The sequence below is a fragment of the Vidua macroura genome, chromosome 4 (genome assembly GCF_024509145.1).
Source record: "Vidua macroura isolate BioBank_ID:100142 chromosome 4, ASM2450914v1, whole genome shotgun sequence".
Classification (NCBI taxonomy): Eukaryota; Metazoa; Chordata; class Aves; order Passeriformes; family Viduidae; genus Vidua; species Vidua macroura.
In genome coordinates, this window is record NC_071574.1 from 63,349,751 (window position 1) to 63,365,340 (window position 15,590).

The 15,590-nt window shown below is 37.3% G+C and overlaps 1 protein-coding gene across 5 annotated transcripts in view; it reads right to left on the reverse strand.

The window, feature by feature from the left end:
- Positions 1-2,570: 2,570 nt before the first annotated feature.
- Positions 2,571-15,590, reverse strand: part of ACOX3 (acyl-CoA oxidase 3, pristanoyl) — a 31,839-nt gene continuing 18,819 nt past the window's right edge. For all 5 annotated transcript variants that reach the window (XM_053975418.1, XM_053975416.1, XM_053975415.1 and 2 more), the window contains 9 exons: positions 15,111-15,233; positions 13,393-13,513; positions 12,774-12,893; positions 11,510-11,623; positions 10,051-10,166; positions 7,330-7,504; positions 6,825-6,892; positions 6,039-6,125; positions 2,571-2,981 (listed from right to left, as the gene is read on the reverse strand). In XM_053975418.1, coding sequence (XP_053831393.1) covers positions 2,862-2,981; positions 6,039-6,125; positions 6,825-6,892; positions 7,330-7,504; positions 10,051-10,166; positions 11,510-11,623; positions 12,774-12,893; positions 13,393-13,513; positions 15,111-15,233 — 1,044 coding nt within the window. In that variant the 3' untranslated portion in view covers positions 2,571-2,861. The remainder of the gene's footprint in view (positions 2,982-6,038; positions 6,126-6,824; positions 6,893-7,329; positions 7,505-10,050; positions 10,167-11,509; positions 11,624-12,773; positions 12,894-13,392; positions 13,514-15,110; positions 15,234-15,590) is intronic.

Genomic DNA, 15,590 nt, shown 5'->3' on the forward strand with positions numbered 1-15,590 from the left:
TTAAAAGGATGGATTCCTGAGGCCAAATTATTTTGGACTGAAGCTATTTGACTGAGTTTGACCCAGCTCCCCAACCAAGATAAAATGACACATCCAACTTTATTTGGCATTTGAATGGGAGGGAAATGACTTCTCTGTTCTGCCAGAGGTCTCTTTTATTTAATGTTGTACAAAGAGGAAGAAACTGCATATAATAATGACATCTTGTGGTAGTTGTTGAATTATTGCCCTATGATTTAGTAGATAATCGGATGCCAAATTTCATGACATCTCTCTCTTTCCATGCTGCAGCTCTGCAAGTTCAAAGTTACAAATTCTCCTGCTCTGAGAAGCTGGACGTAGAAGACCTCTGGAACTTTTGGCTGCTGTCTTCAGAGGAAAAGGATATTTTGCTCATTTGATTACACCAATCTGGCTAAAAATACAGGTCAGAAATTCACAGTCATACCTGATTAAAGAACCTGATCACAGTTACCCAGGTTTTCATACAGGAAATACTACTTCTGATGATGAGTGGAGTGGCTCTGGCCCCATAGAATGAGCCTGCCTTTGCTGCACCATGGCTTTGTACTGGGTGTGAGAGCAAAGAGTGACAACCTTTGCTGCAGCATGCACAGCCTGACAGCTGCTGAACACCTGCACTGAGCTGGCAAACAGCCCTGGTGAGCAGCCACCAGCACCCAGTGCCTGGGGATGCAGGATTTTTTTAGAGTAAATGTCCAAGGCTCACACTCACGATTACAGCTTTGGTGCTCAGGTCTGGAACTCCTGCCATCAACCAGGTATCCAAGGGTCCCATGAAGCTCTAAACTTACTGCAGGTTGTGTGACATTTCATATTTAGGGCCCATAACCATGCTATTTAACTGAGTATCCCGCTTTGCCTGCCCATAATCATGTCCTTGCTGTTGCAATCTCTGCTGTGCTTGCTCTAGTTGAAGTTAGAAGCTTTTTAGAACAAACAGCACTTTTTCCTGCCAGTTTGTACAGTCCTTATCATCAGAGGCAGGCACAGCTTGTATAAGGGAGTTTGGCTGTTGCCAGAATAGTCATAATAAATAAGATTAGCAGGAACAGCTTAGGGATATATTTTTACAGGGTGTCTGTTTATCTTGTCATGTGTTTGGTGAGTATCCTTGTAGTTTACCAGGTCTCCTGGTCTCTGCTACTGTGACACAGTTTTGTTGTGGCTTTTTTATTGGGATGAAGGTGGCTTAAAGCTACATGCCAAACACCTTTGTGTTTTCTTCTGGGCTACCAAGGCCTCATAAGCAGACTTACAGTTTATACACAAGATTTACACACAGCTGTTTCCCACCTGTGGGGAAGGAGGCAAGAAAAGACTGAGTCACTTATGAAGAGCTCATGTGACAGCACAATAATGCTGCTGATCAGCATTGATAGTGCAGAATGGGGACTGACACATCAGTGCTACTACAGTTAATGTAGCATGGCATCTCTTCCCCATGTGCCTTTTTTACTGCCAGAGCTCCTGGTATTCACATTGGATACTGGGCAAAACAAGCTCTGCCTCTTTCCTTCAGAGGCACTTGTTGGATTCCCCATTGATATGGAAAATTCCTAAAGATTATCATGAGACCCCACCACTCCATAACATCTAATGATAGGTGTTTTAGCTGTATTGATCTATTTTTATTTCCATAGGAGGAAGCCACCTATTGGACTTTATTAAAAGAGGCAAAACAGTTAAAAGAAAAAAAATACTTTATAATGGGTTGGTTTTTTTAGCAAAGGAAGTTAAACTTTCCTACAGTTCAATTGCAAGAAAAAGAGCTTCTATTAGGACATCCTGAGTTATGGTACCTCATTAGAAAACAAGAAAGAATAGAGGCAGAAAAACCACAGGCAACACTGACTATCTCTGCTGAAGAAAAAGAAATTAAGGAAAAAAATAGAGTTTAACAGGATAGCTTTTATCCAATGGGACTAAAAAAAACAGCCATAGAATTTCAGACTTTTTCTTTGGCCTTTTTTTTTTTAACGGAAATGTGTTGAGGGTGATCATTTTTAATTGACCTTGAACTTGTGGTGGTAAAATGATTAACATTTAAAACTGTTCTCAGTCTGGCTAAGAAGTTATCTTTACTAAAAGAACATTCCTTTCAGCTAAAAGCTAACAGTGTTTTCAATTTCCCACTTCTGAGCTGAGACAACACAGGGTGTGCCACTAACCAGAGCCTTCTCTGCGTGTTGCCACGTTACTGTTTGGTTCCTCAGAACTGGGGCAGCCAGCAAACTCCCCCATGCCTCCAAGGACAGATACCTGCCTTTGTTCACATTGAAATGATTGCTTGTCCTTACCTCTTCCTTTCTTGTCTTCTGAAAGGCAATATAGGTTGGCTCTCTGCAATCTGAGGACAGGGGAGCAGGGGGAAAATGCTCCCCCAATGTTTTCTCACTATAATCATAGTTAATACAGGTTTTGTCCAGCCTGTCCTAATTTTTTTTTTTTTTTTGCTTTTATCAGCTTATTCATAATCCCTGGTGGCAAATGTTTTTTTAATTATTTACCTTCTGTTATATGAAAGTAACAACAAGAGAGTGCTTTGAAATTTTTTTTATTATAAACTTTGCAAAGCAGTGATTATAATAAATCTCCATTTTTTAAAATTTAATTGAGTAAATATGTATAGTGTGGAGATGTGTTGCTCTTGATCTTGTCTTTATTATGTTAACAGTCTCTCAGATCAAGTTGGACTTGATTTCAAAGTTATTTTAAAACTTGGCACTTCTCAATGAAAATCTCTTTCATTTTCAGTGTTCATATAGTCTAATTTCCTCCTGATGTTTGTAACAATGTATCCATCTCAGGCCCATCCAGACTTTTAAAAGTTCTAAGGTTTACAATCTTGACCTCAGCCTGCCTATAACAGGTTTATTACTGCAAAATTCTGCCCACCATGAAGGTCTGTTCAGAGCTTTGTTGCCTTGAAGGATCTCTCCCCATATATTTTTGTATAACTGCAAAATAATAAGAAAAAAGGATTAATGCATAGAAAAGAAACAAAACTTCTGCAAAATAAATTATTAACTTATTGGCTGAAATGAGATTTTAATTGAATTTCTAGATAATAAATGTGAATAATTATATACTGGCAAGAACAGAATAAGCACAGAATTTCAAAGTACTGTAAACATCAGATTTCTGTGTAAATCATTTAGACCATCCTTGGCATAAGAGCAGGAAACCAGAAATCTCTGGTTTTCAACTTGACAGGAGTTGTACTATCAAAGGTAGAAATTTGGAAACATGATTATATTAACCCAATCTTTGTTCTTTCCAAACCTGAGGACTGTGTCTGAAAGCACCCATGGACAGCTGTTGTTATCTTTGTTTGAACACACTTCTGGAAAGTAACAGAACTTCTTTCCTAGTGTGAACTGTTTGATTTGAGCATAAGAAATTCTTCTCTCAAGAGCAGATTGCTTCTTTGTCATTTTACCAATTTGCAATTATTTTGTGTAAGAGTTAAAAAGAAGAAAATTTTGCAAAAGTGTAATTTTAGCAGTATTTGTCAATTCATAATTAACAAAAGCTTTAAACTTTAAATAACTTTGTAGAAAAATCAGGAAAGAAAGAACGTATTTTCAGCTGTAAGAGAAAATACAGTGCAACAAAATATTAATGTGGTATAAAAGCAGTCAGTAAGGTAAAGTGAAATGCCTTTTTTCTTCATCAAAAGATGCTGTGTCCCTTAATATCCGTGATGACTTAACTATTGAAATATATTTAATATTAAATATATTTTACCTTGAGTACATGGACTAATGTAAACTATTTATTCCATTCTAATTTTGATTAAATGTTGTCTAACAATTTTTAATTAATCCTGAAATTAATGTGGCAATACTTTTACAGACTTCGTCTGAGATTGTCAAAACTCTTATGGAGAAATTATTCACACCATCAGTTTCTTTTAAAGAGAATCTGAATAATTCTTTAGGGCTTAAAGCTGCCTATAAAAAAATTGAAACTTTTCCTCAGCTCCAACTATGATCTTTGGCTTATGGTGCAAGGCACTCCACTGCAGCACAACACAACTTATCCTGAATTAAATTCACCTTTTTGTTATACTTGGATAATCTATTCTTTACCATGCTGTGTAATTTTTACTAAAATGTTTGCATTAGTTCTTAGAAGGTGCAAAGATAGCAATGAATAGAGGATTAAACACAGACAGCCAGGAGACAATGATCTTTATTAAGTATTTTGAGTGAGGGATTGGCAGCCTTTTTTGAATTTCAATTGAAAATATTTACACAAGTTGAAAACCTTCCTAAATTCTATAAAACATGGGTTGAATAGCACTGATTAAAATTATTTTCTCAATGATTCAATGACTTTATAAAAAATTAAGTACATAAGGAAGTGTTTAGATTCCTACATGCATTTCTCACATCTTATACTCCTAATATTAGTATCTAATATTAATAAGTCTCTATGGCTACTGCATTTGCAATAACTAAGAGGTACCCAATGAGGAGCCAGCCAAAACCATCATTACAGCTTTATCAGCTACTGATAAGAAATCTCCAGGTGACTGCTAGAAAGGGGATACTATTCTAGGAATGGATCACTGTGTACTTGTACCATATTTTATATTTCTGCCTATAGCATCTGCTCACAGCTTCTGCTAGAGACAGAAAATTGTGTTAAAATGGGCTTTTGGCCAATTCAGATACTCTTAACATTCTAACAAACTATGTTCTTTCTCCAAAGAGTTACCTTCAGAGCTTCCCCCCCCATGACCCCTTGCATCAATTTAATCCTCAAAAACCTATAGAAATGGAAACAAAGTGTCCAGTGATGACTGCAGCCCTCTAGGAGATGGCTGGATAGGTAGAGGCAGCCTTTCCTGCCTCATTTGCAAAGACTGTGCTAACAAAGTAATCATTGTGTTAGGTCAGCTCAGAAACATCTGTTCTGCCCTGTGTGCTGCTGGATCACCATGGGAACAAGGGGCAACTTCAGACAAGAAGTCACAGGAAATACTGAAAACCACAGAATCTGATGCAGCATTCCTGTCAAACATCCTGGCAGGCTCCCCAGGCTCCAGGGATTGTCTGCAGCATCTATCCACACCAACCCAAACTACTGTAGTGTGACACTGGTCTCTACGGAATAGTTACCCCATAGCTCAGGCTTGATGAGTAGGTTTGGCACAATAAGCAAGAATTTTGGTTTGCTGAGACTTTGGAATAAAATACAGATCTTGAAATATGTCAAAAAAAAGGCAGGGAGCTGTTGTAGCCAACTCCATGGTGCATCCACGTCCCAAGACCTGCTTGTAGGTCTGGTTATGCCACTTCAGAAAGGATATGGCAGAAGCAGAAAATACACAGAGAAGGAAAACAAGGTTTGTCAGAGGAATGAAAAGGCTCCCATAGATGGTAAATAGATATGGACTGGGAGTAGGAAGTATTTTCTAGCAATACTCATAATTAAATTGTAGAAATGATGGTATGATATAAGCCAAATGACAGCTGAATTTGAAAACAGATGGAAAAAATGGAGAACAGACATCTCTGGCTTCTAAGCAGAATGATACAAACAGAACCTATAGCATGAGACATCTCTTAAACTGCCAACAGCTGAGACATCAGGAAAAGAACACCTTGCTATTTCATCTGTTTCACAGTGTTCTCTTTGGCCATCCATCCCTGTCAGCCACAGAGTATTCTGTGAACTGAATCCAGTACAGCCCTTCTTATGCTCCTAACTCTAGCTTTGTGTAACTACACCAAAAAATTTCCCTCAGCCCTTTTCCAGTTCAGTGCACAGATGCCCACAACAGCAAACTACAGCAATACTGTACAAGTTTCCCATTGAAGCTTATCTCTAGCAAACGAAAAAGTTCATTTTCTGCTGATATCAATTTAACTCTGGTAGTATTTTGCAGTGAAAATTGTCTTTCTTTCCTTTTGTACTTGTGAAATTCCTTGAATATGTTAAGGCTAATTACAGGCAATAATCTTCTTCATGATTAAACTTACAAAATTTACAATGGGTTTTCTTACCTCTCCACTTGCTTTACCAATGGTAGAATTGAGAATGAAGTCAGAAGGAGCAAAGACATCAACTAGGGCAACTGCATCATCTTTCAACTGTTTAAAACCAAAAGACATACATTTGACAACATAGACATAGTTGTCTATGGCTGAACTACAGCCATACTACAGCAGCATAAAAATTATTTTCATAAAGTGCCAGCTTTGATAGTTTAAGAGAAATCCACAATAAGTAGCCTGGTTTTATTTTGATTTTTTCACTCTGTAACTGCCAAAAGAGACTGTATTTCAAATGTTTTCTTCCTTTACCTTTACCTTGGGAGTTTTAAACACATTTTAACCAATATGGTGCTGTTTACACATATAAACACATATAGTTTTTGGACTTTAAAAACATAATGACCAGATTCTTCTTTAAAATTTTCCTGCCCTGCAAAGAATATGTTGCGGTTTGAAAAGCTTTTGTGCTAAGAAAAAAAAAATCACAAACTAACTCAAAAATGAAATAAAAAGAATCGGGTTGAAATATTTCATTGGCTTTCCAATAAGATTGCAAGGCCACAAATCCTATGGTGTTATTTGTTAGGACATATTTTTATCCATTTATTGAAATAAATTAAGACTAGATTCAGGGTCAATGAGCTGCTAAACTTTACAGAAAATTATTCAGAAACCATTAATGTAATATCCTGCTAACTTACCCCTTAAAGTAAAGAATAATCTGATGACTATAAGCCATGTATCTCTTTTTTAGTTCTTACATACTATATATTTAATCACAATAAACAGGCTTACCCTGTAACAGAGTTCCAGAATAGCATCCTGAATAAATTTCCCAGGTTGTTCACCTGAAGCATAGCCACCTTAAAAACATCCACAGAGAAGCTTATACCAGTTAAGATTACACTGATAAAACCTTTTGGCCAAGTTCATGAGTTCAGTAGTCAAGCCTAACTATCTGCACCTGTGTAATTGAACTGACAGTCTTTCATTAATGAGCTGACTGCAAAACTCTTAATCCAAGCTATGCAGAGCCTTCTGCAGTAACGAGCTACACTACAGCATCTTGCTGCCTATCCCTCATCCTCTCACACAAGCATTGGATCACAGCAAAACCTGTGATCTCTGCATCATCTCTGAGGTAATAGAGAGACTTTTGGGTTAATTTTTCACTCCAGATTCCTGCTCCTGAAAATTTGGTCGAGATCATCATTAGGATTCCCTGCCCCAGCAAGGGAATACTTTTTGTACTTTTTATAAAAAAGTAACATGCACAGCACATTCAGGGAGCTGATCTCACCTTGGTAGAGCACAGACAGGTGTTTACTCAAGGACCAGAGCCCATAGAGAGCACAGAGATCCCTAAGCACTGGCTGCAGAGCTGCTGGGACACCGGGATCCTGGGTGTAGTCGTGGTAGCGCTGTAAGGCTGTCTGCTCAATAAAAGCAAGAGCCAGAGACCGACAGTAGTACACCTTAGGAGACAGGGAAGAAGAACACTGAGTAACAAAATACAAAGAACCACTACTCAGCCTGTGCAGCATGGCATTGGTCTGGTGAGGTTAGTGGAGCTCTGCTGATTCAGGTGAGATGATCTAGCTTGAGAATTTCTAAGAAACAGTAGGAGAAAACATTTTCCACAATGTCTGTGCAAAGGTTACTTATGAAAAGTCTCATGAAATGCCTGTTAGAAGTAAGATTGAATCCCTATTACCAGTGTAATTTGGTAGTTGCACCCAGGCTCTATGGGATCAAGAAGCTACATCAGAGAGAAGACAATGTAAAATCAGGTCTGCTGATTTTAGGATTGTTAAGAAACCTACATGAATCTAGAAGGAAAAAGGTAGGTTTATATTTATTTGATATGATCCAGAGCTTTATAAAGAAGATAAAATCTTCCTATTGAAAAATTATTACAGTCCCTTCAAATAATAAACAAAAATCTGATCATGTCAGCATGAGGGGATTCTGTTGATGGATTGCAATAGATTGCAGTATGTTATGAAGGAACTATTCAACCAGTTCTTGCCAACTATCTGATGAGGAAGACAAGTCACCAGTTACTGTTAATGCAGATTGTAAAACCTTAAGTGTTACATAGGAACACTTGTCTACATTTATATACTTCAACTTTGCTACACGTGCTACCATGAAATAGATTGCTGACTGACAACATTCTAGCTGGTGAACAGCAGGGGAATATGATGCCATTGCTCTCCTAGCTGACTTGCTGCAATGATGTAACTCATGTTTGCTTTGTTTTGTTAAGGTTTGGGTGTTTAATTTTTTTCATGTAGAATTAGTTTTAATTCTTTTCTTTTATACTTGCATTATCCTTGCATTTTAGATCTACTGCAGCATATAAAAAAGGCATATTCCAAAGATCACTGTCTCTCTCAACAGCAGCTGCTCAGTGGCACACTTATGTCCAAGCTCAGATACATTTATAAACAGCAAAATACACATCCTCTATTCTCTGCAGCATTACAGAGAACTGCTCCCTTACTAGGTGTTTTTTTTTTTGAGATGTGCTAATTCCCTAGTCAGAATAAAATAAGTCTTAACATCACAAATGAAACATTAAGAATTATTTTCCTGTTGTTCTCCCCTATAATTCTATTTTCCTCTTTCCCATTTCTTGGACTTCTGTATTGTTTCTATCAAGCTGTGCCCAAACCAAAATAACCTAGGGATAGGCTAGGAATCTCTTCCAGATCCCCCATAGCATGAACAAATATTTCGTATTAGCCAACCACTGGGCTGACAGAAAAGTGTTTCTTCATGCCGAGAAAGTTTTATATCAAATATGTACATGTCTTCAAAGCATAGCTTGTAAATCATTTTCAGATGTTTTTGAGGCATGAAATTTAAAATAAAAAGTCCTTCTGTCCTGAAGATGAATTGTAGGGAGAAAAAAAACCCTAATGACCTAAATAATATCAACACCTATCTCAAAAACATTTGTGTGCCCGAATCTCTTTGAATTCTAAATATAATAGATAAGACAATCTTCACACTTCTGAGCTCACCATTCTCTCTAGTGCACTGCCTCCAGCACCAGCTTCACCAAAACTTGGCTAACTGACAATCAGACTGGAGTTTCTGGCAATTCCCATTCTGGATTTGACCCTGAAGAGTTTCTCTAATAAGCTGCTTCTAGGGTAAAAACAGGAAAAATTTTCTCCCCTCTACCAGTGGTTTCACACAGATCTGTTGAAGCCTGTTGAAGCCAGGCTGGGTCTTTCTAGGTGCAGAGTTGAATGCTGACTATTCCTTCCTGCTGTTTTTTAGCTTTGCAGATAAAGTAAATGACAGCAACCATCTTAAGGGAACAGACCTTTCCCAGTGACAAATGACAAGTGCTCATTCTTTGGATGTGAGCCAATTTTTCTCAATGGAGGTAGTAGAGGAACCTGGTGAGCTTGGGGATAAATACTGAAATTTGGAGTTAAGCCATTCCTAGCTGTTAAAACTCTCTGGTGAGAGAGTGGATCTGCTATATGTAAATTGTCAATGTTTCCTTTTCAGGTTCCAATGCTGTCAGTCTGGTATCTTTCATGAGTACTTTGCACTATAGGAATTAGAGATGAAAAAGACCTATTAGGTCATTTAGTTTACCTACCTGCCAGAGCAAGATTCTTTCCTACACTATGTATTTGGCCGCAAGTGCGGATGGAGAAGTAATAATCAGATGCTGCAGTGTATTTAATACTAACAGATTTGGTCTTCAGAAGCTGTGCTATCAAAATTGCAGATATCACACAGCAGATGCCTGTAACTTTTCTGAAGGGAAATATATCCTGAATATATCCTGGAAGACTTCTGCTGTTGGTAACTGTCCTCAAGCTATCATGTTCTATGCAATGCACATGGTCAGGTATTAAGTTTTATTAGTTATTTGACTTGCTGCTTTATGGTTCAGGAAATTGTACTTTATGACACAAGAAGATAAACCTAACAGAAACTGACAAGACTTGGATGAAAATAAATAAATAAAATAAGAAAGATTATTAAGTATTACCTGACAGTTGTTTTTTGCCTCAAAATCACTTCGTCCAGCCTGCTTCTCCTTATTCATTTTTAGGTAACTTTCTTGGAGCAGGTAGCAAACCAGCCATTTATAAGCTGCTAAAGGAACTAGGAAAAAGAAAAAAGGAAAATTCTTAACATTCACAGTTATGATGCAAGAAGTCACATGAAAATTCTACTACAGTCCCAGATTTTTTTACTAGAGATGACAAGTGAAAGCATTAATTAATCAATCCATTGACATGCCACTTTTTCCATTAATGTAGATACAATAAGTATCTGGGGAGACCAGTCAGACTGTGAGGGTACAGTGAAGACATAATCATGTCTGGCCATATACTACTTCAAACTGACCCCAAGCTGGAAGACAAGGTATAGCCACAGCTCAGTTTAGACTTCTTACTGAATATATTTTTTTTGCATTTTTTTTTAACTTAGGCCTGCAAGGTACAAAGTCACTTCTGAGAATACAAGAACAGAAGACAGTCCACAATTACTGGAAGCATGTGACTTGCAACACTGTTTTCACTGGTGGCTGAATGTAATCACATTTAAATTACTAGCTTTGTACGTAATTGTGCCATATTTCTAAGAGCAGCCTAGAACTATTAAGGTAAAAAGTTATTCAGCATGAAGTCCTTGCATGACTCCAGCTTGCTTGTTTCTTAGCTGAAGATTTAATGTAGAGTATACCTTAGGGTATAGGGAGTGTTCACATGCTGCCTAAATTAAGGCATCTAGATTAACAGTCCAGTTTCTAACAGAATGGATCAAGAGACAGATTCAGACATTTTTTAAACCATGGTCTGGTTCAGGAGGTATTGCATGAGAGGAGAGAACATGTGCTGTTGCTGTCTTATTAGGTGTTGGTATTCTTTTTAACTTTTGTGTCCAAGGGCCAATCTGGGCTCAGTGATACATAAATGGGAACAGCATCTGATATCATACTTGACTTGATTATAGCAGAATAAAGCAGGAAAACTACAGGGAACTCTTTTTCCACCATTATTCATTTTTTCTCTATACAACCAAAAGCATCTATCAAAATGAACTTCATGCCTTTTCAACATACTTGTAAATCCCTTGAATGGTTTACTAAAAGAAGCTATTTTAGTGATAGAAGGGAGTGGCAATCAATCCCCTTAGAACTGGAAAACAGCAATACAGTGGTGAAAAACCCTAACTCAGAGTTGTTATTTCAAAGGAAAAAAAAAGAGAAAAAATACTATCTGATGCTATCCTCCATTCCAGAAATGAATTTGGGGAAAATAGAATGTATTTTGAAATGTAAACTATGTTCTTAGTAAATAAAATGCATGTGATAGAAAAAATGCCAGCAAATATGACAAATATCTAAAAAGTAGCAGAGGTTGAATCTCAAATCTCTGGATACTTTCCTTTGGAAAGGAATTTAAAATTCTGGAATCAGTTTAATAGTAGCAGAAGCCTACCTGAGGAGTCCATGCAATCTTCAATGCTAATGGCCGTGAATTTCCAGCCAAGAATATGATGGTAGTCTTGCAAAAAGTTTATTGTTCCCAAAGGGGATTCAAAAGGAGCTTTATCTGAAATACCAGAGAAAATAAAAATGATTTATGAGAAAAGAAATCAGACTTTTTGGAACTAAAAGCCTATTACAAAGCCATGCATACACTTGACAGGCCAGATGCAATTAGACCATAATACTTATTTTATTATGGCCTAGTCCAGCCAAAAGAGGACTGGTAGACAAGTGTGGAAAAACCTGACATCACTGCCTATAATTATTCCCCATAAGATTCAACTCCAACTGCTGAATTTTCCAGCTCTGTGAGATGCTAGTGAAACTTATTGCTGGAAAACTGAAACAAATTCTAGAGAGCTACAAGATGTGGTGATGGGATATTGCTACCAAGTCAGGTGATATGAACTGTTCCAAGTACAATAAACAGACTTATGATGACTTTACCAATACAGAGTCACAGAATCAAAGAATGGTTTGGGCTGGAAGGGACCTTCAATGTCATCTTGTTCTAATGCTCCCATCCTAGACAAGGACACCTTCCAGTAGACCAGGTTGCTCCAAGCCCTATCCAGCCTGGCCTTGAACAGGGATGGCTCCATCCAGGTCTCATCACCCTTGCAGAGAAGAATTTCTTCCTAACATCTAATCTAAATCTCTCATATTTTAGTTTAAAACCATTCCCCTTTGGCCCATATTATCTGCCCATGTAAAAAGCAGCTCTCCCTCTTTTTTATAAGTACTGGAAGGCCATAAAGAACCTTCTCTTCTCTAGGCTGAAGATACCCAACTCTCTCTCTGTGTCTTCATAGCAGAGGTGTTCTAGGCCTCTAAGCATCTTGGTGGCCACCTCTGGACCCTCTCTAACAGGTCTATGCAATGCACACGGTCAGGTATTTTCTTTTGCGTAGAACCCCATATCTGGATGCAGTGCTGAGGTAATTTGGTTGAACTAAACTGCACTTCTCAGGGAGTGAGAATCAGGCTTAACCTGATTAGGGATGGCAAAACATCTAGCTAGCTGCTGCAAGACAGGAGAAAGAATATTTCTTGCAGCAAGTATTGTGAATGTACCATATGATGGAGTCAGAAGCACATTATTTACCTCCACAAAATTATTAAATGACTGTCAATTGCTTTCAGTATGAAATTACCTCTTAATTCCATTAGCTACACACTGTTTGGTCCAGTAAGATTCTACAATGAAAACATACCTCTTATGCAATTCATCCAGCTCATTAAGTAGTTGCTGGTTTGCTGAAGCAGGACATTGTTATCTCCCTCATATGTGCAGTTTGGATCATTGTCATTTCGGATTTCACCCAGACGATTCACTTAAGAAGAACAAGTGCATGGTTTAATATATTGCAACATATAAGTAGAAGCTGAGAGAGATTAAATAATTATTCTGTGACAAAATGCAGGAGAGATGTCTATTCCTGTATGTAAAACTACTGTTACAAACAGATGAGCTTGAAAATTCACTGATTACCTTGTACAGTAAAGATTTTAGAGAAGTGTGGCATTAAACTTACAAGAGAAATTTTCATCTAAAACGTCTGCATCTTTATATTTCAAACTGAGACTGAATTATTTGTACTTGTACTGAATTACTTGTAGTCTGTCCAAATGCTGGTGCAGATCCTATACTGGTTTAGTGAGGGTTTTTTTATGACTTCAGGTATGAAATATAATTTAAAATTACGGATATGAGGATAAAATACTTTCTAGACACATTGCTAAAATTCAGAAATCATAGTGCAACAGCAGTCAGAGAACACATCAAAATAACCATTCTCTTTTTGATCAGTGCATGCAGTGTCTGTAACTTACTGGCAAGGTATCCATGCCCTCCACAAGCTTCTCGGCACTCCTGGGCTGCCTGCTGAGCAGTCCAAGATGCCACCGATTTGCTGGCAGCAGATAAAGCATGAATCTCACGTCCCAAATCAGCCTTTGTGAAAAACAAATTATAAATGAGGGATAACTTTTATAGAAATTAAGCTGGTGACCAGCTAAGGCCATAGCTACTGCTTTATAACGAACAGTAACTAGCAATACAGGCATAAAACTCTCTGAGATCTATGTAAGTGCAAAGCATATTCTTTGGTGCCACAGAAAAGCTCTGCCACAAGTGAGGAACCTTCAGCACCAACTTTCCTTTATGAGACAGCAATAATTTGTTCAGGTAATGGGCACATCGGTGCATCTTAGCTCAGCTGTACCAGCAGGCACAGCACTGAGTGAGTTAATTCACCACCTGCCAAGCTTTCCCTCCCAAAAATGGAGAAGCAGGTGGTTGAGGGTGGCCAAAAAAGCTTCAATTCCCTCTGTAACATAAGCAGTATCTCTCTCCCCAGCCAGCAATATGGTATTTATAATATGTATTGCCTAACACAGTTTTCACTGATCTTTTAAGCATCAGTTTTGCAAAGAGCAGGAAAATTTTTATGTACACCCTCAGAGACTCCAGAGAATACAGTAGCCTGCATTTACACTAACTCTGCCGACCTGCCTTTGAAAATGCATTTGGAATTCTGGTTTCTGGAGACAGCGGCTTGATAAAACCAAAGCTTGTTTAAGACCACCTCCCTGACTGGTGTTAAGATCTCCTGTAGAACAAAAGGAATCCATAAGGATTACATTCTTAAAGTTTTCAACAATGAGATTCTTTCCTAGCATGACTTTTTCCTGATAACCACTGTTTCCCCTAAGATTAGTGACTGCACTGCACACCTCCAGAGATGAAGTATCAGGTAAAAACCTGATATCAAACCTGAATCAAATAGATTCTTCTGTGTTTTGTGCGAAGAGGAGAAATTAAAATACCCCACCATTAGTACAAATTATTTTCTCAGCTTTACTTTAGCTGAAAAAACCTTGAGGACGTAAGTAAGACCTGTGCAATAAAGACACAGTATGTAGGCCTTAAAATTTTTTATTGCCAAAAATTATAAAAATAAATAAAATTTATATGCTGTAAAATCACAATACTGCAGTTAGTTTGATTAAGAATCAGTCCTTGCACAGAGGCTGACAGATTTCCTCTGTAAAGGGATGACTTCCAGTGGGCTGATTCTGAATGTAAAATTCAGCATTAAGGCTCAAAAGTCAAATTTTTGCTAAAAATAATTATTTTAATGCATGAATTTGAATTCCAAACTCAAGTCAGACTCAGAGAGTCTGTGCAGGAATTAAGATTAGTATATTTTCAGAAAATCTTTGATATATGCTCCCTGCAGAATAATTTACAACTGTTATAAGCTGAATTTACACCATCATAATATATTTATGATAAAAAATTCTGCAAGAGAACATAACCCTAAATCCCACAGAAATCAATAAAATGTTAATCACTTCATCAAAACTAATCTGAATGCTTTTCAAAATGCAACTTCAATCAGTACTTTGCATACCCCATATTTCTGAGACATTGCTCTATCATTCTTCATCATAAGAGCGCCTAAGACTTCTAAATAGGTCTTCCATTTAACAGTTTACAATTTATTATAATAAGAACTCAGTGAAGAGGAAATATGTAAACATCTCACCTGTCTCTGACTCCTTTGCTTTGTCAAAACACCTGCAAAAAACTCTAAAAAGTTCTCAAACAGGGACTTTGAGAAATAATCTAAGGCATATGCAGCAGCCAGATAAGGTAAAAGACGCCATTGCTGGAAAGAAGAGAATTAAATTGATTTCATTACAAATTGATATATGTTTTTAATGTTATTATATTGAACCAACTTGTTAATTTTTACTGTGTTCAAAATGGAAAACTGCTTAATGGAGAAGAGAGCAAGAACCACCTATAATATAATTTAATTACATTTAATTATGTTATAGGTGGTTATTGTTCTCTTTATACAAGTTATGGTTATATTGTTTTAGTTCTCACATTTCATGAATTTATGATAAGCATTCTGTTAAACCAGGGAAAAAGTTCACTAAAGCTTTGGGGACCAAAGACATATTTTTGCCATGTGTTTATAAAATGTCTGGCATGCCAGGGTCAGTCATGATTCATAAGT